The following is a 25,278-nucleotide window of genomic DNA, read 5'->3' on the forward strand; positions in this document are numbered from 1 at the left end:
GCATAAAAAAAACACGCAAAAAAAAACCCAGCAAAAACGCATGTACTTTAAAAAGCGCTGTTCAAAAACGCTAGCGTTTCTGATGTGTTTACACATCGTCTTTTTTTAGCGGCATGTGAACAAGGCCTTAAAGCAGTTTTCGGTGCATAAAACGCATTGTATACACACCGTGTGAACAAGGCCTAAGTGATCCGGTAAATGGTCTCCAGCCTGTTTAATGATTACATTTCTGTATATATATATAATTTATTTTTTTTATAAGAAATTACTACCAATGGGTATGTTAAAAGCAGAAACATACGTAGACCTCAGAATTTTTATTTCTTTTTTTATTTGGTATCACATGTTACTTTAAGTATTCATGTTGTATTTGGCATTTCTATAGGTTTTAACAAGACACCGCACCATATCAATCTACTTTCAGAAATATACACATAAATCACAGTACAGTGTTTTTATTATTTATACCAATGACTCAAAAGGCACAGATGGAACAAATCCCTTCATCTGGCTGTGTGGTATTATCACTGTAGAGATTAGACTGGTCATATCCAGTTAACTGTTAGGCTCTAGGTACAGCTGAGCAAAGTCAGTCACGAGATTTCAGGGCCATCGGGGCACTTCACATTCTCGGCAAACTTATTTGGACCGATTAGGATGGTCGATTTGATTAAATCGGACCCGAAACTAATTTTGCTAATCTCTGACCATAAGCTAAAGTGGAAACTAATGGCATGTTAAAAAGGAAACATGGAAACAAATTTCATGTTCTTACTATTGCTGTGAATTGTGTAAAGTATAAACTCTCTTGTTCCTCATGATCAATATACTGCAGATAAAAAATGATGCATTATTGTTACATCCATTCAGGCCTTGAGCAGTGGCAACTTATTAAGAATATTGTGGGACTATCAAAGTTACCTCAATTCTCGACAGAAAGTAAGCCATTTTTAAACTGCCGTTAGGGCGATTTTTACTGCATCACTATGGATAGGTTAGATAAAACATATTTCTATACAGTTCTGGTAATCTGGAATCTAAAATTCCTGTCTATCATTGAAACTATTTTTGCCCTGTGCTGATTGATAGGAATTCTGGACCGTTACATTATAGAAGGTAACTGTATATAATTTTTTCTGAGTATTCTTCAATGATGGTTTTACCTACCATGTCGGCATACATGATAGTTGGCCAATGCTTCGGCCCTGGTAATGAGACTGGCAGGAAAGTCTGGGTGACCACCACCTGCTCTAAGTAATTGTGCAGCAGTTATCAAAAGGAAGTATTGACCTGGGGAGCATGGCATAAAGACAGACCAGAGTGGACCTTTCGACAAGGGTCTACCAACAGTATATAGAGGCAGGTCATGTGGATATTACAGTGAGAGGGACCAGTTCCCTGATGAGGACCTACATAGGGATGTGGTCTTCATAGTTTCTACAATTTTAGCAAACAAGGAGGAAAGGAGAATGTACTTGGAATGGGGATCAATCACGTGTGATTAGGAGGGTTGGGGGTGTCAAGCAGCATGTGAAAGGGGCCACATTTTTATGGTAGGTATATGGCCTCCCATCCTTTATGTACATCACTACCTGGTAAGTATATTCCTGCATTTTGCTTTTTATAGATACTTTCCTCTTTTTTCAGTCTTTATCTGCTGCTGTTGATGTACGGTGTTGCACCCTGCCAAACTGATGATTCATTGGGCAACGCCCGGTGGTCTGTCTATGCAAAATCCTTTACTAGCTATTAAGCAGAGATCTGAAATGCAAAACCTATGGCATGAAGTGCAAGAGCACCAACTCAATAAAATATAATTGGAAAAACATGTTTAAAATTGTGGACACCAGTAAAGCACTGTATATACAAAAAGTTGCATCATTTTTGCTGGAAGAGCTAAGAACAATCATAGAAAGTATCAACTATCTAAACACAAAAAAAAATAAAATTATAAAATGTATTAAAAATGATGTAAAAGGCGATCCCGCTGAGATGTTTTTCGGAGTATTTTCCTGTAGTCATATGGGTTATTTTCCATTGCATTCTCTTTCTCTGGTCCATCTGCAGTTGAAGATCTGGAGGAAGAAGATACAGTTATTTGATTAGATAGGTTAGTCTGGCACATTCTTGTTTTCTTTTCCACTTCAGGATCAGTAAGCTAAAAATATCACAAAAAAGCAATCCGACTGGTTTTGTGTATTTACCGCAAAGTGCAATATTCATTACTTCTTATTACTTATATGTCTAAAAAATCCGGAGAATTCATTTAGTATTGACAATGTACTAATGCAAGCATCCATGTAAGTATATGAGCCTATACACTCCGTACAGCATGCTACTATTAGAAATTCTTAAAGGAGTTGTCTGGCTTACAAAACCCATTTTCAAATACCTATTAGTGAATTTTAAATTAATAGAGGAGGGGTCTCTTGTTTGGTACCCCCATTAAATACCAGCAGCAGAGTTCAGCTGCAAAGAGCTCCTGGAGGACCTGGCATGTTGGTGCATTACATGGACAGCCCATTGAATTTTAATGATCACCATGTAATGTTTAATTTTCCCTATGGGAGTGCTGCAGGGGAATTGAACACTTGCAGCCAGGTTCCTCCGCTGATAACAGCTAAACACTTAAAGTCCCGGCAGCAGCTTATTTTCACGGGATCCTTCTACAAAAAGTGTTTGTTAAAAACAGACAACCTCTTTAAATGGTAATTTCTCATATATTATATACTATTTATTACAACCATTTATAACATAGAAGTGGAGTCAAGATACAGTAAGCCAAAACTACAGTGAGAGTTCTGCTTTAGGCTCTTGGACTCCAATGCAAAATATGTAACAGGCCCCCAACCCTTACACACTGTGTGCCGTCTTTAAGGGTATGTTCACACGACAGCGCAAAATACGTCTGAAATTACGGAGCTGTTTTCAGGAGAAAACAGCTCCTGAATTTCAGACGTTTTTGCATGTCGTCGCGTTTTTCGCAGCGTCTTTTACGGACGTAATTGGAGCTGTTCTTCATTGGAGTCAATGGAAAACGGCTCCAAATACGTCCCAAGCAAGTTTCCTGCACTTCTGTGACGCGGGCGTAATTTTACGCACCGTCTTTTGACAGCGACGTGTAAAATTACACCTCGTCTGCACAGAACATCGTAAAACCCATTGCAGGTAATGGGCAGATGTTTGCAGACGTATTGGAGCCGTCTTTTCAGGAGTAATTCGAGGCGTAAAACGCCTCCATTACGTCTGAAAATAGGTTGTGTGCACATACCCTAATATTGGTGTAATCATATGTGGCAGAGAGCCCGCAGCGCCCTATCAGGCACACAGACAAAGATGTGAAGACTGCTATCGCTACACCCTCTATATCTATGCTCCCGAATAATGTTGGATACTACATTTTAGTCGTTGGTATGTAGAATTTTATCAACTATATCTAATATTTTCAAGCACATGACATTTTGGTTTGCTTTATTGCACTTTATAACATTGTAGGTTTTTGTAACGTTACACGATAATATGAATGTATATTACTTAATTCATACCGTGTGTCTCCCCTGTCACCATGCATGTAAATTACTATGTATGCCTATTAATTGGGTTGGTGCATTAGGCCATATTCACACGGACATGTCCGTTTAGCGCATGCAAAAAACGCTGCGTTTTGCGCGCGCAAAAGGTCTGTGTGTCATCAGCATATGGTGCGCGGCTGCGGAATTTTCACACAGCCGGCATTATTATGACACTCTGGTTTTCTGTTTGCATTCATTCATTTTACTACTGTTGCGCGAATCACGCGCGGCACCCGGAAGTGCTTCCGTGTGCCGAGCGCGATTTGCGAGCACCCATTGACTTCAATCGATGCGTGCTGCGCGAAACACGGCCAAATATAGGACATGTCGTGCGTTTCACGCAGTGCACATACGCAATTCACTGACAGTCTGAACGGCCCCATTCAGTAACATAGGTCCGTGCGACGCTCGTGAAAATCACGCGCGTAGCACGGACGTATAACACGTTTGTGTGAATAAGGCCTTAGGCATATGTAATAGGAAAGGTTTAAACTATCTAAAATGGTGCAGTGGGTGGATGATCCTAAGATATTCCTGCTTGACTGTTTCCTGCCTTAGTGAGAATGTACACGCGCCCCGGAGACAATGCTCCAGTCTACTATCCAGGTATAACATTTGGACGCCACGTGATGTTTGGTCACAAGGGGTTGGCCTTTGACGTCGTGGGATGCTGGTTTTCGGAGCATCGCCTTGGATACAACTACAGCATGACGCCAACATACAGTCAGGCACAGTGCCGCACCTGCCATGAGGCCAGGTGAGCCGACGGCCTCAGGCGGCACCACCTACCCAAACTTGGGGGGAGGCATTTTCAGCCCGGGACGGACTGGACCGGGGGGAGGGGCCATGCAGACGCACATAGCAGACGTGCCGAACGTCTGAAACACTCCTCCTCTCTGACGCTGTACACAGCACATGCAGCCAGAGAGGAGCCAGTCTGCAGGAGGAGCGGTCGAGCGACTAGAAGCACGAGGTAAGTTCCTGCCTTGCTGGGATCGGGACCCGTGACGCGAGTATAATGCAAGGGGGGGTCTGGGCATTTTACCGACAGCAAAGGGCTCTATGGGGCTGGAATAATCGACCCCATAGATCCCTCACATCACTATATTGGAAGGATTAGTGTGGGTGGGGGAGGGTCTGAGCGTCTGACTTACTGCAGAGGATTCTGCCCCCCCCCCTTTAGAGCAGTCAGTCAGATGCTCAGACCCCCCTAACCTTTCAGTATAGTAACTAGTCAGGGCTCTATGGTGGGGGGAATAATTCCCCCCTATAGAGCCCTCTGCTGTCAGTAACATGGCCAGACCCCCCCCCCCCCTCCTTGCAGTATACTCCTGGCAGGGGCAGGAAGCTGGGCGCAGTATAAGGGCTTTGTAGCTTTCCTGTGCTTAATTAGCGTGTGAAAGCTACAAAAGGGGCTGTGACTGGTGAGTCTCACAGTCACTCCCAGTGCACACTGCATGCGGCAGGTGCGGCAGCCAGTCTGACTGTGAGTCTCTGACCAGTCACCACCCACACGCAGCACAGACAGGTTTCACAGGTATTGACTATGATGGCTTCTATAGTGTAGTGGTCAGCTTGTCTGTCTTACATATGGAGGTTGCTGGTTCAAATCCCAGCTGTTTTTTTTTTTATATTAATATCTTACTTGTATTGGGCTTTGTTCACAGTATCATTAATATACGTTTACCTCTCTTCTGTCAGAGGAAGAGAGGATCGATACGTTAAATGGAAAGCAACGGCTCCATTAGAATTACCATTGCTTTCAATGGTAATTCTTTTGTATCAGTTGCTTTCCGTTTGCCTCCGTTCGCTAGGTTTCCGTTCTTTTGAACGGAAATAAAAGTTCTGCAGACTGCACTTTTGTTTCCTTTAAAAAAAATGGAAACTTAGCGAACGGAGACAAACGGAAAGCAACTGATACAAAAGAATTACCATTGAAAGCAATGGTAATTCTAATGGAGCCGTTGCTTTCCGTTTAACGTATCGATCCTCTCTTCCTCTGAAGGAAGAGAGGTAAACGTATATTAATGCTAGTGTGAAAGAAGCCTTAGGGCCTGTACACATCAGCGTTGGCTTCCCGTTCTGAGGTTTCCGTCGGAGGTAACCCCGCAACGGAAAGTCAAACTGAAACCACAGCTTCCGTTACCGTCACCATTAGCGCAGTCGACTGCGCTATTGATTCCGTCACAAAAAACGGAAACCTGCCGGAATGGTGACGAACGGAAACCATTAGCAATGTTTCAGTCACCATTGATTTCAATGGTGACTGAAACGGAAGCTGTGGTTTCAGTTTGACTTTCCGTTGCGGGGTTCACCCGACGGAAACCTCCTACGGAACCCCGGAACGGAAAGCCAACACTGATGTGAACAGGCCCTAATCCTTCCCCATAAACCTGCCCCCGCTAATTAAAATAAATATATTATATAATGTATATAGCGCTGTATCCTGTATCCGTCAGGTCAGCGGGACTGACTGATTCAGTGTCAGTGAGTCCTGCAGGATCGAGCTATTACCGATCACATCTAAGTTCATAACTTAGATGTGATCGGTAATGGGCGACCTAATGGATTCAGGTCTCAGCGCTATATACAGCTGCTCTGTATACAGGATACAAAGCAGCTGTATCTCAAAAAGTGCAAATCATTTTCAATAAAAAGTAATTAAAACTTGCACCAATCGCATTAATAGATATCTTTATATATCATACTGACATGTCAGAAGTTTTCATCGGTGGGGGACTGAGCACTGAGGCCCCCACCGATCGCTAAAACAAAGCAGCAGAAGTGCTCGGGTGAGAAATGTGCCGCTTCATTTATGATTGATAATCAGCCGAGTGAGCGGTGTACGGACTCCTAGACTTTCGATTGTGCCCGTACAATGCTCCAAGGAAAGCCAAACAGAATTGAAGCGGCACACCGCTCACCCGAGCACTTCTGCTGCTTCGTTTTAGCGACTAGTGGAGGGTCTCAGTGTTCGGACCCCACTGATCAAAACTTCTGACATGTCAAAAGTTTTTTAAAAAGTTGTTAAACTTTAAAGAGAACCTTTCACCTGCCCACAGATTTGCATTTGAGTGCAGCATGTAATGGTCAGGGCTGCACAAACTCTGGGGCACTTTATATTTTTTTTCCTACCCTCTTTCCTTACTTAGATATCGGTGCTGTAATATTTGGCGCCCGATATTTAAATAACCCCATGAACTGCCAATGGGGCGGTAATTGGCAAGGGGACGTGTAACATCGCTGTGACACTGCCCAATCCGCTACGGACAATGTCAACAGCAAGAGCTGGAGAGAGGAGATCATATGCGCACGCTCTCACTCTTCAGCTCTCGGCAGGCAAGTACAAGACTGTGATCTCAGGTGAGAGATCAGTCTTGTCGTCCTTGTCTGCCGAGAGCTAAAGAGTGAGAGCGTGCGTGCGCGCACAGCTCCGATGCCATGGAACAGAAGAGGAAGAATTCACACTCTTCTTCTCCTCTTGTGTTCCTTAGTGGTGGCGGAGCTGCGCGCACGCGCTCTCTCTCCAGCTCTTGCTGTAACGCTGACCGTAGCTGATTGGACAGTGTCACAGCGATATTACACGCCCCCTTGCCAATTACCTCCCCATTGACAGTTCATGGGGTTATTTAAATATCGGGCGCCAAATATTACAGCACTGATATCTAAATAACGAAGGAGGCTAGGAAAAAAATGTAAAGTGCCCCAGAGTTTGTGCAGCCCTCCCCATTACCTGCTGCACTCAGCTGCACATGTATGGGGAGGTGAAAGGTTCTCTTTAAATGAAAGGTGTTATAATTTTTTTTTTTTTTATTTGATATGTTTTATTTTATGGGCCTAATTTTTCTAATTATTTTAATGTTTCCGAAGGTAACTATTTATTTATATGTTTGTACGTCTGTGAGGGCAGCCAACTTTATTTTTCTTTTTCATACTGCTAATTTTTGTTTTGCAGGTTCTGCTGGACCATTTGGACTACGTCGTAGATTCGTTGGACTACTTCGCTGATTTAAGCTTTATTTCTTTTTTTTTAATAAAATGGTTAAAGTGGATTGTGTGGAAGAGTTGTCATTTCAATAAAATAAATTTCTTTGTCTCTGTTTTTTAATACTTCATTACCACCTTAGTAATGGCAGCTGTCTGATTGAGAGCGTCCATTACTAAGAAGGGGCTTAGTGTTAGCCAGTAATAAGGCTAGCACTAACCCCTATTATTACCCCGGGACCCACCGCCACCAGGAGTTCCGGGAAGAGCTGGGTACGATCCAGCACCCGACCGTCTGAAGAGAATGGCGGGTACTAGGGTGGCCGCAGGCTGGTACTATCAGGCTCGGAATGGCCCAAAACCATGGCCCTTCCCACCCTGGTAATGCTAGGCTGCTGCTGCTTTATTGTATCTGGCTGGTTATGAAAAATGGAGGGGATCTCACGTAATTTTTTTTTCTATTATTTTTTTTTTTAAAAGACGTTCAGTTCCCGCTATTTTTCACAACCAGCCAGATACAATAAAGCAGCTGCAGCCTAGCATCACCAGGGTGGGAAGGGCCACATTTTTTTCATCCCTTCCCAGCCTGGTAAAACCAGCCTGTGGCCGCCCTGCTGCCTTACCATCGCTTCAGATGGTCGGGTACTGGATCGTACTCCCCTCACGGCAGTGAGAACCGGGGTGATAATAGGGGTTAGTGATAGCCTTTTTACTGGCCTACACTAAGCCCCTTCTTAGTAATGGACGCTCTCAATCAGACAGCAGCCATTACTAAGGCCATAATAAAGTATTAAAAAAAACAGACATAAGAAAAACTTTTATTGAAATCTAAACTCCCCCATGCAAACCTCTTTCACCATTTTATTATTTTTTTTTAAAGTAGAACCTACCAAAAAAAAGCAGTATAAAAATTTAAAAAACTTAAATTTGCCACAATAGTCACTCGATATAACTATACTGTAATCACTTATATGGTCTGCAGATATCTTGTGTATAACTGGCATCTACCTCTATAAGGTCACTATATGGTGGTAATATTGGTCTATATATAGTGTGATTTATTCACTAACAGTATTTTAGTTTTTTTCTGACCCTATGTTGTAGTAATATGTGATCATGGTTTGGTAGTTTTATTCAGTAACCGTATGGAGGTATTATTCAGTAACAGTATGGAGGTATTATTCAGTAACAGTATGGAGGTATTATTCAGTAACAGTATGGAGGTATTATTCAGTAACAGTATGGAGGTATTATTCAGTAACAGTATGGAGGTATTATTCAGTAACAGTATGGAGGTATTATTCAGTAACAGTATGGAGGTATTATTCAGTAACAGTATGGAGGTATTATTCAGTAACAGTATGGAGGTATTATTCAGTAACAGTATGGAGGTATTATTCACTAACTGTATGGCGGTATTATTCAGTAACAGTATGGGGGTATTATTCAGTATCAGTATGGAGGTATTATTCAGTAACAGTATGGAGGTATTATTCAGTAACAGTATGGGGGTATTATTCAGTAACAGTATGGAGGTATTATTCAGTAACAGTATAAATGTATTATTCAGTAGCAGTATGGGGGTATTATTCAGTAACAGTATGGAGGTATTATTCAGTATCAGTATGGAGGTATTATTCAGTATCAGTATGGAGGTATTATTCAGTAACAGTATGGGGGTATTATTCAGTAACAGTATGGGGGTATTATTCACTAACAGTATGGGGTATTATTCACTAACAGTATGGGGTATTATTCAGTAACAGTATGGCGGTATTATTCAGTAACAGTATGGGGGTATTATTCAGTAACAGTATGGCGGTATTATTCAGTAACAGTATGGAGGTATTATTCAGTAACAGTATAAATGTATTATTCCGTAACAGTATGGGGGTATTATTCAGTAACAGTATGGAGGTATTATTCAGTATCAGTATGGAGGTATTATTCAGTAACAGTATGGGGGTATTATTCAGTAACAGTATGGAGGTATTATTCACTAACTGTATGGCGGTATTATTCAGTAACAGTATGGAGGTATTATTCACTAACTGTATGGCGGTATTATTCAGTAACAGTATGGGGGTATTATGAGCGAACCGGGACAACCAAATCCGGTTTCGGTCCGAACATCGGGAAAAGTTCGGTTCGCAGCGAATCCGAACTTCACCGGGTTCGGCCGAACACGTTTTGACCGAACCCGGTCAAAAATATTATACAAATCGGCAGCCACTTGTCTCTATCAATCACTGATAGAGAAAAGAGGCTGCTGATTAAAAAGAAAATAAAAAGCATTTCATAAGTACCCGGTCGTTGTCTTGGTGACGAGTACCTCTTCTTCCTCCAGTCCGACCTTCTTTCCTGACGCGGCAGCCTGTGATTGGCTGCAGAGGCCGCTGCAGCCTATGATTGGCTGCAGAGGCCGCGGCAGCCTGTGATTGGCTGCAGCGGTCACATGGGCTGTAACGTCATCCAGGAATGTCGGGCCGGATGTCGAGAGGGACGCGTCACCAAGGCAACGGCCGTGAGACCGGACTGGAGGAAGCAGAAAGTTCTCGGTAAGTATGAACGTCTTTTTTTTTTACAGGTTACTCTATATTCTGATCGGAATTCACTGTCCAGGGGGCTGAAACAGTTACTGCCGATCAGTTAACTCTTTCAGCACCCTGGACAGTGACTATTTACTGACGTCGCCTAGCAACGCTGCCGTAATGACGGGTGCACACATGTAGCCACCCGTCATTACGGGGCCTCATGCACACGACCGTAAAAACACACGTTATTACGGGTCGTAAGTACGACCCGAAATAGCGGGCCCATAGACTTCTGTTAGCCACGGGTACCTTCCCGTTTTCTCACGGGAAGGTGTCCGTGCCGTTAAAAAGATAGAACATGTTCTATTTTTTTATTTTACGGGCCGTGCTCCTATACTTTATAATGGGAGCACGGCTCGGTAAAACGACCGGCTGCCCGTGGCCGGCCGTGCCCGGCCGTGCTCATCTCCTGAGATATTCTGTGCTGCCTTAAACTCTGTGGATAGGTCAGGATCCTGTTTCTTTTAAATGCTGCTGGGGAACACGCTAGATCCACTATATAAGGCTGCGCTACAGTGCTTGGGAATAAGTGACTGGGGCAGAAGAGGATGGAGGCGCAGCCTTATATAGTGGATCGAGCGGATTGCCCAGCAGCATTTAAAAGAAACAGGATCCTGACCTGTCCACAGAGTTTAAGGCAGCACAGAGTATTTCAGGAGATGAGCGTTCGGATCTTGTGCGGGGTGGTGACTTGCTAATCATGTGAAGGTGTTATTGAGGACAGGAGTGGAGCAGAGGTAACAGACTGAGAGCTACGTAATGGTAAGAGCAGAGTTCACAGCAGCACAGAATCTGCACGCTCCTCTCCTGAAATACTCTGTGCTGCTGTGAACTCTGCTCTTACCATTACGTGGTGACTTGCCAATCATGTGAAGGTGTTATTGAGGACAGGAGTGGAGGAGAGGTAACAGACTGAGAGCTACGTAATGGTAAGAGCAGAGTTCACAGCAGCACAGAATATTTCAGGAGAGGAGCGTGTGATTGGCTGCAGAGGCCGCTGCAGCCTGTGATTGGCTGCAGAGGCCGCGGCAGCCTGTGATTGGCTGCAGAGGCCGCGGCAGCCTGTGATTGGCTGCAGAGGCCGCGGCAGCCTGTGATTGGCTGCAGAGGCCGCGGCAGCCTGTGATTGGCTGCAGAGGCGGTCACGTGACGTGCGTGACTGCCACTACAGCCTGTGATTGGCTGCAGCGAGCGGCGACATGGATGAAACGTCATCGCTGGAGGCCGGACAGGAGGAATGTAAGTATGAACGTATTTTTTTTTTTATTACATTAAAATTTTATTTTCCGCGCGCCGAGCATGGTACTGTCAAGGTTGCTGAAAGAGTTAGTGCAGCCCATTAACTCTTTCAGCACCCTGGACAGTACCATGCTCGGCGCACGGAAATTACAGGTTCGGTCAGAATCGAACTTTTTCGTGAAATTCGGCGAACTAGCCGAACCGAACTTTTCATAAGTTCGCTCATCTCTAATCAGGATAAGAGACAGTCTGCAGAGTGGCATGTGATGTACTTTGACATGCAGGTGATACTTACGTGTGGGATGTGGGCCCATAACTTGTTCACAGCCCAGGGCCTAAGATCATATTAATCCACCACTGGCATCGAGTCAGCACAGGCAGACTACTACAATACAGCAGGTAGAGCAAAGAACCAGCCCAGGACGTGCCGCTTCAAAACAGCGCTAAGCGCGATCCGTCCTGGACTGGCCTGAATGTAATTGCAGAGAGTGACGCCACAAATGAGACTGACTGCCGAGGAGAGATATGGGGCAGTGCAGGGCAGACTGTACTAGTTGCACTGCACTGATTGGCAGTAAGAATAATTCTTTAAATATTTTCCATACTTCAAACAGCACTTTAAGGCTATGTTCACACTGAGTTTTTTGCAGGAGGAAAATTCTGCCTCAAAATTCTGTTTGGGATTTTGAGGCAGATTTTGTCCTTCCTGCACGTTGCCTGCCACGATTTTCACCGCATTTTTCGCTCGCAGCCATTGAGTGCTACGGGCAAAAAACTCAGCGAAATACCCTTTCTCTGCCTCCCATTGATGTCAATAGGAGGTCAGAGGCGTAAACGCGCGAAGATAGGGCATGTCCCTTCTTTCTCGAGAGGCATTTTCGGCAGGTTTTTGACGAGTTTTGCGGAGCGGTTTCCACGCCCAAAAACTCGTCAAAATACTCTGTGTAAACAGGGCCTAACAAATAAACATCAAATGTTTTCCTATTTAAAAAAATGTATATATTGCGTGTTTGATGTGTAAAGCTAGGAATGAGAAAGCTCCGATAGATTTGGGGGGGGGGGGCGCCTTTTTATAGTTCGCCTCTGGCGGCAGACGGGCTAGGTTCACCCCTGGTCAGGCATTTATTAATATACTTGATTATGTAAGATCTGGATCACCCATCCATTGATTGGTAGGGGCTTGTTTATATGGAATGCCCCCCCCCAGACAAAGACATTTAGCCGAAACACGAGTCGGGGTAGACGCCATTCCACATAAGCTTGAAACATCAGTTGTTCATAGAATTCTTTGTACTTGCAGCATACATGTTTATTGATAAAATTCTTGGCACTAACGCACTTTACTCCTCAGTTTCTGTAGAAATTCCACATTGAGGGGTTTATGTTTAGATGTGGCACGTTGATGTATACATGTATATTTGATACGTAGATGTCGTCCATGTTATGCTGTTGGACTCATTTTTAACTTGTATGGTTGTGTTGACTCTTAAAGATATACCGTTCATGTATTAAGATCTTTTGTCACTTTTTGCACTCTTATCCTTCTATTGGCTCATGTAATTGTAAAGTTAATAAAGTAATGCATTGTAGTTACAAAGGGGGGCTGCAGGGGGTCTCATCTGCACTCAGAGGTGAAGTGCAGTCAATGATGACTATAGATGATGAACAGGGGAAATAGGATGTAGATCACTGGAAAATCCATGGAAAAAAATGTTATGCATTATTTCTATGTTTTGACATTACTGTGTGCTTTATTCCTGTACTGTGACATCACTTTGCATATTGTCCCTGTAATGTAAAACAATTACGTGCATTTTCCACTACTGTGATATCAGATGAGTGGTACACTAATCTGGAAAGCAGAGTACTGAGGGCTGTATTCACCCACACGGCATATGCATTTTAGAGAATATATCCATTACTACTAATTCTACAACAACTACTCCTACAATGCTAGGTCTCACCATGCATTTATACCAGATACCTGTAACTATTGAAACTGCATTGATACATGACCCAGATTAATATTATACTGTCAGAACTCTATGTGCATTATCACACATATCACTATTTTCATGATTGAAAATCTGTAGCATAACAAAATGGATTATCACTGTGTGCATTATCTTTATATTGTGATAATACTGTTCATTATCCCTGTACTGGGATATTACTATGTGCATTATCCCCCTACTGTAACATCACTGTGCACATTGTTTATATGCTGTAACATTACTGTGTGCAATATTCCTGTACAGTGACATCAATTTGGGCATTATCCCTGTACTGTGACATCACTATGTGCATTATCACACTACTGTGACATCACAGTTTGCATGATTCAGAAGTTTTAGCTGAATTGAATAGATTAGAACTGTGTACACACTTTTTATTGTTATATTACAGTGTGCTTTAGCCCTGTACTGTTATATCTCTGTGTGCATTATCCCTGTACTGTAACATCAGGGTGTATTATCTCTATGTTGTGATCACTATGTGTACCATCCCTATGCTGTGATCACTTTGTACAGTGTGACATTACTGTGTGCATTATGCTTGTGCATTAAGAAAAGACACATGTCACAGAATGGAGAGCAAAGCAACAAGCTTTCATGTCCTGAACTCACTAACTGCTGAAAGTATTCATAGAGGAGCTGTGCCACATGCCACATTATACTATGGGGTCCCATGATTAGTTGTTAAAGGGGTTTTCCAGGGACACTATTTTTTTCAGGCCAGGCAGTGCACGAGCACTGAGAAGCACTGGGACGGGCATTGAGGAGACTGTGGACCAATAGGATGCCTCAAACCCAGTTATACGTCAGAATTCCCGGGTTTGAGGTATCCTATTGGTCCACAGCCTCCTCAATGTCCGCTCCATTCATTCTTTGCTTCTACTTCAATAGCAGCACCATTGTATATCTAGTTATGATGGGGTACATATATTTAGGGATGATGGGGATCACATTAGATATCTGAGGTGCGGTCACAGCATTCTGTGATTGCACCTTAGATAAAGCAGGTGGGCGGGATGAACTAAAGGGGAAGGGAGAACTAGTGAGGAGGGCCAATAGACACATAGAGGGGGGCGAATAATTGGTAAAGAACAGTCCTGTGCCGTTACGTAGGTAAGTGCGGTATCAACACAGGGATGTGTGTATTCTAACTCTCGTGTACGAGCCAGTGTTGAGAGAAAAAACTGACACAGATGAAAATCAGAACTTCTGGCAGGGCAGAGGTAGGGAGAATAGGAAGGAAAGTGTTCAGATTTAATACAGACTATATATTAGCAACTTTATTAAATATTTACATAGAATATTAGTTTAAAAATGTTGTGTCCCTGGAAAACCCCTTTAAGCTCTTGGTAAAAACCACTTCTTGCAGCAGCGATATTAACTCCGTAATTCACCTTTAATCCTCATTTCATGTAGGTATTTTTGTATAGCAAAGTTTATTTTACTGACTCCACATATTTGTAGTATTAATAGACAAATAAAGGATAGGAGCAGCACTGTGATTCCTTGCCTGTTAAGGCTGGTGCTCAGCTTTCAAACAAGGAGTGACCTCTACCTGCACAGACGTATATCCAAAGAAAAGAGAACGAAGCAGCACTCAAAAAAACTTGTATTTATTCATCCAACATCCACTACTACAGTTAGCATTGCTAATACTTACTATTATGTTTGTTAAGTTGAGCTTTAAAACTGACACTCCATGAAGATTTACATTTTTCCCTTACGTATGACTACGAGCGGTAGCACTTATACAGTATATTATATGGGGCCCATCTTCCTTTCCTATAGGTGTTTAACCAAATATAGGACTTTTCTCCTTCACAGATAAAACAAACCAAGGAAAACTTGTTTGAAGACTACAATGTCCTTTTATTCTACAATAGATGGGAGGGGAGACGTCTTGTCCCATCATTTGTGAAATTTAGATATAATCTTATTCTAAACTACAGTGCATGTTATTAAAATAATATATAAGAGTGAAACATTTGTCAATCAATACCTAACAGTCTAACTGATGACATTAGAGAAAAATAAGTTAAAGAAGACCTCCAGCCGAAACATAACTTCCCATCACTGCACCCCTCACGATATTGTCTATTCAGCTCTGGACTTCTTTTACGCATATTGTATTAACTCCCCTGCAATCCGGCCACCTCTCTGCTTCTGATCAGACACCATCTTCAATTATATATTTTACAGTGCTTTCTCTTCCTCTGTGCTATCAATCCCATGATGCCTCAGCACAGAATCACATGAGCAGCCAGAGCCAGTACCATCTCTGCTTGCTGGGAGGACAGTGTGACTATCCTTCCTTCAATATTCTCCTAAATAAGATATGAGATTGTAAGTATAGAGCCAGAGAGGATGAGCTGTGATCTTCAGAACTGTGAGACAGGACGCTGTCCATAAGTGTAACTGTAGCAGCTTCTAAAGGGGGCCAATGTTTGAGAAGGCCCACTCAGGTGCAAAAACATTGTTCCTTTCCTGGTGGCTGTCTGCTATCTAGAACTACTATGTGGGTTCTCTATATATGGCACTATTATCAATACCTTTAATTATTGTTACTTATGCTGCTGTTTCAGTTTCCGGTCACTAGGTATTGGAGGCCCATCTAATTTTTCCATTGGGTCCTATAAATTCTAGTCAAGCCCCTGAGCCTGATTAATCAGCAGCAGTAACTGTGACAGGATATTGCTCTTCCCGTGGAGAAACTGTGTGGAACAGTCCATGTGATTTCATCATACAGGAAGTTCTGATGCCTATATGAGTGACACAGGATTAGGCATGGTCATTGAGGGGTTAAATATGAGTTGAACAAGCAGTGAAGATGAGTTGACAATCTGGGAACCACCTTGAGACTTACCTGTAATAACATCTATTATCATTTAAAAAAAGTAAAATTTAACACTGACATTCCTGATGATTAAATGGAAAAGACAAAAATCTACTCTACACCACATTTACCTGAACAAAGAACAATTCTTAAGAATAAATATACGGGATAAGATGCTTAAATACTCTGGCGCTGATTTCTTAACATTGCATTTAATAATTTTATCCATCTTTCTCATATCTATGTGTAATTTTTGTATTATAAACAGTTTTTCACATAGAGCAAATTCAACTTTTGTTTTAGCAATTCAGTAAAGCACTACTATTACTTAAGCAGAGCTGGATTTTAAAATTAGGATATGTCTTCTGGCACATGATCGGTTATTTTTTTTTTTCCAGCCCTTAAACATTTACATTTGAACAGAATTTTATTTACATACATTTTACCAATTTGGAGTTCCTTAAAATTTAGCTGACCTCCTATAATGCAATGTTCTGTGTTGATTGTCAGGATCTGTACAAGATGAGTAAAGTAAAATTGCTTAACTTTATATGTAAGTTATATTTAGATGACTGGAGTAAATGTTGTACAGCAGTGAATTGATGTAGTTAAAGAGGATCTGTCACTAGTTTAGTAATGCCGTATCTCCTAGCTAATCTAATAGGCGCTGTCACACTGATAATGCTAGTGAAAATTGTGTCCTAAAACATTTATTATTTTAAAAGTTATGAGCTTCTTTCTAAATATACAAATGAGGCTATACTAGACAAGTGGGCGTCAACACCAGCGATTCTCCCAAGGTGGAGCCTCCTCACAGCCTCTAATGCTGCCCTATGAGCATGAAGCTGCTTCACACAGCGTGAGAGACTGAGGCTAGAGGGAGGGGGGGGGGGTCACTTCAAATAGCCATATCTCGGGCTGTGGACCACCTAGAACAGTGGATCTGGTGGCATATGAAAGATGAGATTCTCATAGTTCTAGCTGTGAAACAACCGGAGGTATCACCAGTTGAAAATACAGTTGGGAATGGAAGCTGTTTACTATATGATCCGGCTGTGTTGCTGGGCTGGGAAGAGGAGAACTGTATGACGCTGATTGGGCAGCCTCATACAGAAAAAATGACACCCCCCAGAGTAAAGAGAAAGTAACCTCCCATTTGGCAAGTATAGGCACATTAGCATATTTAGAAAAATGCACATAACTTTGCAAATAATAGATGTTTTTGAAAAAAAAAATTACACTGTAGTTATCAGCATCATAGCACCTATTAGATTAGTTAGGAGATAGAGCATTAATACTAGTGACAGATCCTCTTTAATGTTAGCTTAGTCCCTACTGTATGTTACCTTTCTCCATAGCTGAGGTACATCCCATGACCTTGGCAAGAGGAATCTAAGTTGTAAACCCGGCTCTGCTTTTTTCATGGCTATTTAGAACTTGCAAATGGACAATTTCTAGGCAATCAAAATCCAGACACAGACCAATAACAATGGAGTAAGAAGCTTCAAACAATGGAGTCATGCATGGAAGCATAGCGAGATATGTTATCCAAGTCCACACTCTGTATACAGTATCTTATGATTGATATAAAATAAACTGAATTTCGGATGGATCCCGAACTAACAGGAATTTTAGGATAATTGAAAACCACGTTAACTTACAGACAAGTAAGTATAATATCAAGTACATCTCTACACCCCATTGTTTGGGAGTAATAGGATTGCAAATCTTCCACATACCTAGAAACAGCCCTTGCCAATAACATAGCAGTTTCTCAAGTCAGCGTTTAGACTCATTCATTCTAACCAGTTCTCTATATTTACAGTCACTTGGTTAGGATGTATGAGAAGCAGCATTCACCCGCATGAGCAGCACAGTTTGCTTTAACAAGAAAAAGCATTTATTACCTCTCACTTGGGTGTAGGAGAGAAAATTCCATGGCAGAAAAACCATCATGTGTTTTTGGATTATTTATTGACACTGAATGATTGGAATAAATTTCTCTATAGTAATCTTCTGATTCCAACACTTTGCCTTGACTGCGAAAAAAAGAACATTTCCTTTGTCCATTTTATTGAGCGTTCTAGTGAGGTACAGTTTGCAGTTAAACACTTCAGAGCAGTCAAACATGCAGCTTAGGCAATTTTATTTTTATTGTGTTATGGCAGATATGCTATATTTATAACTAAGGAAACAGTATGATTCATGTACAGGCAAAATAACTTTTGCACTAATGATGTATCTGCATCTCTGTCGCCCATCTGAGGGCAGCATAGGATAAAGGGGGAGACTCTAAGCTCGGTGATTTTTAGTTTTCAATGATTTGATTCAGTATTTTCATGTAAAGAGCTGTTTAAATGCCACCAGGACTCAGAGAAAGACTGTTTTTTCATGTATGAGTTTGTATATCTGGAGAGCCATCAATCATTGTGTGTTGCCAGGGGAACCAGGCTTCCGAGCTTTCCTTGTCCTTGTCTGTTTTAGTAAATCGCTGTATTTCCTATGAAATAACAATTTTAGAGACTATTTTCACAAACTTCTGCATTGTGCCAGTCCTCAACTAATCCTCCTGAAAATGTATTAATAAATTCAGAACTGGGTGATACCATTCCCCTTGTCATTACGGCCTGTCCTACACAGTCTGAAACTATCCATTCTCCCTACATTTGCCAGTGATCCATTCTTTTTTTTGTGTGGAGAATTCTAAAAGCAATATAAATGCAGTCTGTTAATGATAGTCCAATTCATAGCAGTGTTACGAATTGGAGGTCATCTTCCAGGATTAAGAAACAGCTGAGGCAGTTGCTGAGGCAACTGCTGCACAGCTGAACCATCAGCGTAGATCAGATGACCACACTTAGGTGAGTCATTGTAGCACTTATTTGAGAGAGCAACCTGATTGGTCTGCCACTCCTTAATAATCCCTGGCTTTATTCATAGCACCTGCTATGTGTGGTTGCCATGTGCTAGACAGATCGTGTGTTCCAATCTAGTGCTGTGTTTTTCTAGCTCAGCCTAAGTATTTCCTCAGTCCGTGTTTGCTTCTGTGTGTCTGTGTGTGTAGTGCTATTAGTGGTTTAGTTTAATCCTGCTTCATTGATTTATTTTTTGCTAGCCTGGTTTCCCTGAGTTTGTGACTGGTTTGTGCTGTTTCTATTGCTTCTGATTGCTAGTGTTTTCCTGGGGCTGTGTAAGGGACGGTGTTTGGAACAGTGAGGGTTAGTGGTGTCTGGTGTCTAAGTCAGAGAGTAGGGATTATTCCAGGGATAGTTATAGGGCAAGTTAGTTAGGGTTAGCTTTTTATCATCTACCCTCATCTATTTTGTTTCCATCTTCTGACTATTATCATCACCCATAGTCCGTGGTTACCATCACTCGACTGTTATCATCACCCATCCTTAGTTTGTCCCCATCATCCGTCTGACATCATCATCTTGTTTCCTCTCTATCTTCAATTGGTGAGTCCCGTCCCTTGTATTCCTATTTCCTATCAGCATTGTAATAATTCCCTAACTTACAGCTGTCTGGTTGACTCACAATTCGGCCGTACTGAAGTCCTGGGATTGCTACATAAAGCCTGGTCTTGTTTACTTGTGACGAGTCTGCATCATTACAAGCAGTCTGTAGTCTGCTGCCAACTGCTACCTTTGCAGTTAAAGAGGCTCTGTCACCAGTTTAATACTTCCCTATCTCCTACCTAATCTAATAGGCGCTCTGTTGTAGATAACTAATGTTGTGTCGCCTCCAGCCGTGCCAGGACTCTTGCTGAGGAGGATAATTGTCCTGGCACGGCTGGAGGCGATGTCTGGTAGCTCCGGTGAAGAACTTGCGGGAGGAAGTCACGTCACAGTGTGATCTCGCGAGATCACGCTGTGCTGTGAATAATTCCGGGCATGAATGAAGAGAAGTGTATGACGCTGATTGGTCAGCGTCATACACTTTTTTTTTTTTACAACGCACACTTGGTAAAAGTTAAAAAAAAAACGCCCAGTTGGGCTTTTACAAAAAATTTGCATAAATGTAAAATGAACACAACTTTGTCACTAATAAGCATTTAAAAAAAACAACACATCATTAGTTATCTACAACACAGAGCCTATTAGATTAGGTAAGAGATAGGGAAATATTAAACGGGTGACAGAGCCTCTTTAAGCTAATCCATACTCCATTGTTTGGAGATACAGTAGTGCAATTGAAATGGTGTGATGTATATAATGAGGTAACTTATTTTAGAGTGAATGTCCAGCCTTCAATGATATTTTTATAGTATTAAAGCTTTGTTTTTCTAGTACAGAGCTTCAAAACTATTGTATGGACATAAAGAAAAATAATAAAATTCTATCTGTCTGCAACCGCTACTAAAGGGAGCTTAAGAGCTAACTGCATACTGTTATACAGTACATTGAAATAAAGCAATATAGAATAGTTTGAAGTTAAAGCCCAAGATAAGTGAAAACACAATATAAGACTTATATAACTGATACAACATGCCATGTAACATGACTGTAGTCATTTTCCTGTGTGTAACGCCCCCTTCTGCTACAAATGACATCCTCCTACTTGCATCTATTAATCTAATTACATCACATCTTCTAACAGACCTAACTGTGGTGGTTACAGACAAGAATTCTAATAGGGTCTGGGAAGAAACAGGCCATGAAGCCAGGAACAGTAATGGAAAATAGCTCTTAGCGTGCCCGTGCACGATGTGGCAAAGCTGCCGTAGTTGCCGCACTGTAAAACCGTGCCATGGTTTTGCGAAGCAGTGGATGATTTCACTCTGTTTAACCTGGAGAAGCCTCATGGCTAAAAACTGCATTGAAAAACCACAGCTCAGCTGCATCCTGTACAGGCGGTTGGTAGGATGGAATACAGATAAAGATGTGTGCACCATTACCTTAGCTTGAATTTGGCTAAGGTCTACAATTTCTCATGAAACAAATTCAATACAATATCGTGACATGCCAGCAAAACCCTTGAAGGTTGCAATTCACATCACAACCACTGTATGGACAAACATATACTCATATAAATTAGACATCACGTAACGCAGTATCGCAAAGCCACATTTAAGAGGAAAGGTAAGGAAGGACACACCTAAAGCGATTAATATTGATTCTAAATAAAATAATTAAGCATTTTTTAATTTCAAACCTATTAATCATACATATGCAATTATTGGCAATACTCAAGCATGTGGAGAATATTTGCTAATAAAACACTTTATTTATCTGTATCACGAGAAAAGTTATAATTCAATGAAATCTGAAACATGTCATTATAAAATGTAATTTGACATACTTTTGAAAATTGTGACGAAAATGTATCCATTTCAAAACTCACCTTTCTTTTCTTGGTTTTCGTTTTTCATCTTTGTATGGCAACTGAAAAGTAAGATATGTTAAATGTATTGTAATTTATAGTCTTGTTATAAATGTTAGGGTATGTTCACACGCACTAATTACGGACGTAATTCGGGCGTTTTTGCCCCGAATTACGTCCGAAAATAGCGCCTCAATAGCGCTGACAAACATCTGCCCATTGAAAGCAATGGGCAGACGTTTGTCTGTTCACACGAGGCGTAATTTACGCGCCGCTGTCGAATGACGGCGCGTAAATAGACGCCCGCGTCAAAGAAGTGACCTGTCACTTCTTTGGCCGTAATTGGAGCCGTTATTAATTGATTCCAATGAATAGCAGCGCCAATTACGTCCGTAATGGACGCGGCGTTCAAGCGCCTGCACATGCCGTTACGGCTGAAATTACGGGGATGTTTTACAGGCTGAAACATCCCCGTAATTTCAGCCGTTACGGACGCCCTCGTGTGAACATACCCTTACATTCAAAATACTCAAAAAGATGCGTTAAAATGACTTTTCAAAGAAAGCGAAAGTGGATATACAAATTCTTAGAGGAAAAGTCCACCTTTGCAATCCTTTTTTTATTGTTCCAATGCATCTAAATGCAAAAATCAAGCAACTTTGCAAATATGTTTTAATTAAAACTAATTTTGTGTCTACAGCTCCTCTAGAAACCTACATGGTTTTATGGTGACAGACTATGAACAAATACTGTGTATTCTGTTCTAGTAGTCATACCCCCTGCTCTCTGTCTCCTACGTCTTGCTAACCTACACTTGGTAGGTAATCAAGAAGAAGGGGACAGGTGGAAAAGAGTATGTCTGTAGGATCAGACTACACAGGGTTGGTTTGTAGTCTGCTACCATGGAAACATACAAGTCTGCATAGTAGCTATGGACTCAAATTGATAGGATAAGGTAACATTCAAAATACAGTCCAATCTGAAGGTAGCATTTTATAGAGCAGAAGAAGCTGAGAAGATTGAAATACAGTTTTGTGGGTAAAGGTTTAGTATAACTAATAAGTTGTTCATCTTATCTTCTGCTGATTTGGGCTTCGGAAGTCCGGACTTAGGACTCAGTTATGGACAGTAATTTCTGTATGTGCACCCACACAGAAAAGGCTGTCAGTCATTGAGTAAGACTAAAAGTAGTATCCCACCACCTTTTTATATAAATTAGTCTACTGCATTTCTTAAAGGTCCACTGATGATTAGCCAGTAATATGACACCAAAGTTCAATGCAGCACAAAACATTTCAGGAGATTGGAGTGTCCATATATAAGTTGTCTCACATTTTCTCCATGGTTGGATGCTTAGTTAGTTTTTGCATCTTTACTCCTTGCATTAAATGGTTAAATTAGGATATTAGCATGCAATAAACCATATGGACTTACATGTAGGAGACTGTAGTATGTAGACTCATCTGGGCTGGTTAATGTCTTTGGTTTTTGTCTTCTTGGGACCCTCTGGGGCTTAATATCTGCTAATTGGGAACAATCCAAATCATTAAGAATTTTAAATGAGAGTAAAATAACAGTTAGGCCGGGTTCACACCTGTGTTGATGTTTCCATTGTTCTGCTCCATCAGAGGAGAAGAACAACAAAAATACCTGTAAGCGCCGATTCCGTTGTATGACTGACACCATCGACGCCCGACGGAACCCATTGACTTTAATGGGTTCTGTCAGGTTCCCATTATGGTGTCCAAGTTTTTACCAGAAACAATAGCGCAGCGTGCCTTGCTATTGTTTACGGTATTTTCAGACGCATCTTGTAAAGGATCTGCCAGGCACTACTTCTGTGGATACTCCCAGGATTAATCAATCGACACCTGAGGCCGGACCTCTTAGACTGACTCCGGCTCCCACCAATCAGGGTGGCAGGCTCAGGAGTGGGAGAGCCTATCGCGGCCTGGTCAGTCGGAGTTAGCTCCGCCCCCTGTCCATTTATACCTGCCGTTTTCTCTTCCTCATTGCTTGTGATTCTTCCTGGTTTCCTGCCCTGCTACAGCCTTGCTCCAGCCTGCTACTGCCTTGCTTCAGCCTTGCTACAGCTTCCGCTTATCCTGCTTCGCTCTGACCCCGGCTTGCTTCCTGCTCCTTGCTCTGCGTTCGTATACTTCGTGACATCCTGATTCTGACTGGCTCGTTGACCACTCTGGTTTCCTCACGGTGTTCCGTGGGCTACTGCCCCTTCCCTTGCTTGTTCCCTGTTTGTATTCCCTTGCACTTAGTCAGCGTAGGGACCGCCGCCAAGTTGTACCCCGTCGCCTAGGGCGGGTCGTTGCAAGTAGGCAGGGACAGGGCGGTGGGTAGATTAGGGCTCACTTATCCCCTTCCCCTTCTTCCGGCCATAACACATCTGTGACGGAGGCCCCTAATAGAGCCTCCAATGCAGATGTGAACAGGCCGTTGCTTGAAGCTTCTGGAATCCAATACAGAATCTGTAACAGGTCCCCCTTTTGGGCCCCCTCAGATTTAGATCTGACTATAACCTATAGTTACACCATTGCTAGTGAAAGATTCCGAACATTGTAGATAGCTGTTGCTTGCCACTCATATTCTGTAGTTTTACTAGTAAAGATTTAGAAATAAAGACAACCATTTGATAGTTATGCTTTTGTGGCACAACATGTTTTCCTTTAATATCAGTTTTATAAATGACTTCAGTTTATTCCAATGCAACTGCAGATTGTTCTCCTGATTGTTTTAGCTATCTCTGGCCACAAGTAAAGGTTTATCATGGGTGCCTCAAATAGTTAGGAAAGCATGGTGTACCTTGCTGATGAGATAACTCTTAATAGTTTTTTGTTTGTTTTTTGGCCATAACTAAACAACAACAACAAAAAAAAAAATACTGTAACCAACAATCAATGAAAATAGAAATACCAATAGCAAATTGTATTGCTTTTTTGATGCTGTTCAAAGATTAATTATGAGGGCATAAGGGGCAGTTGCCCATTGGCCTCCATGTCCTAGTGGCATTTACCACCCAGTGCTCACTAACATTTCCCAGATCAGCCAGATATGTGAGTTTCCAGCAACCAGTTACCTGGAATTGGAGGGACTGTCTGAATGACACTTATAATAGGGTAGAGGGACCTCCACCCAAATATTTGCCCTGGATGATCGATCAACGTTGTTGCAGCCCTAAATCTTCAATAAATAGCCGCATAGAAAACCATTCTTCTTCAATACAATGCCCTAATTCTATGGTGGCATTCGCTTGCAGAAAGGTTGGTGAAGTGTGTTGATGTTCACCTGCACTACTTCTGACCTCTGCACGGGAACTCGGATTACTGATTTTTTTTAAAGTTGTGGTTTGGTAGAAGAAAAAGGGACACATAAGGTGGGGGGGGGGGGGTTACTGTCTTTCTGCTGCAAGTGTTCTGTATAAATGCTGTCAGTTGGGGACATGTTCGGGCCATCAGTAAAATCTTTTGTGCTGCAATTTTTTTTCCTTATGCCCCTTCCATTTATAGGGGACATTTTCCAACTCACAATATTTGAAATGCAAATGGGTATATATGACCACCTTTAATAGGCCCCTCAAATTTACAAACCACTCATAAGACCTGGCCAGAACCCCTCCCCAGACCTCAGACAGACCCCTGACCAGACCAACTTTATACAGACCACAGGCCAGAAAGCCCCTGCATACAGACCCCAGACCACCTTGT

The 25,278-nt window shown here is 42.0% G+C and overlaps 1 protein-coding gene across 1 annotated transcript in view; it reads right to left on the reverse strand.

Annotated features, from left to right (window-relative positions):
• Window positions 1-372: 372 nt before the first annotated feature.
• Window positions 373-25,278, reverse strand: part of MYO3A (myosin IIIA) — a 137,030-nt gene continuing 112,124 nt past the window's right edge. The window contains exons 31-34 of the mRNA XM_075827529.1: window positions 22,994-23,079; window positions 21,581-21,621; window positions 18,145-18,276; window positions 373-2,075 (exon numbers count right to left, since the gene is read on the reverse strand). Of these exons, the coding sequence (XP_075683644.1) occupies window positions 1,961-2,075; window positions 18,145-18,276; window positions 21,581-21,621; window positions 22,994-23,079 (374 nt within the window). The 3' untranslated portion in view covers window positions 373-1,960. The remainder of the gene's footprint in view (window positions 2,076-18,144; window positions 18,277-21,580; window positions 21,622-22,993; window positions 23,080-25,278) is intronic.

Source organism: Rhinoderma darwinii, chromosome 5 (assembly GCF_050947455.1).
Source record: "Rhinoderma darwinii isolate aRhiDar2 chromosome 5, aRhiDar2.hap1, whole genome shotgun sequence".
NCBI classification, from domain to species: domain Eukaryota; kingdom Metazoa; phylum Chordata; class Amphibia; order Anura; family Rhinodermatidae; genus Rhinoderma; species Rhinoderma darwinii.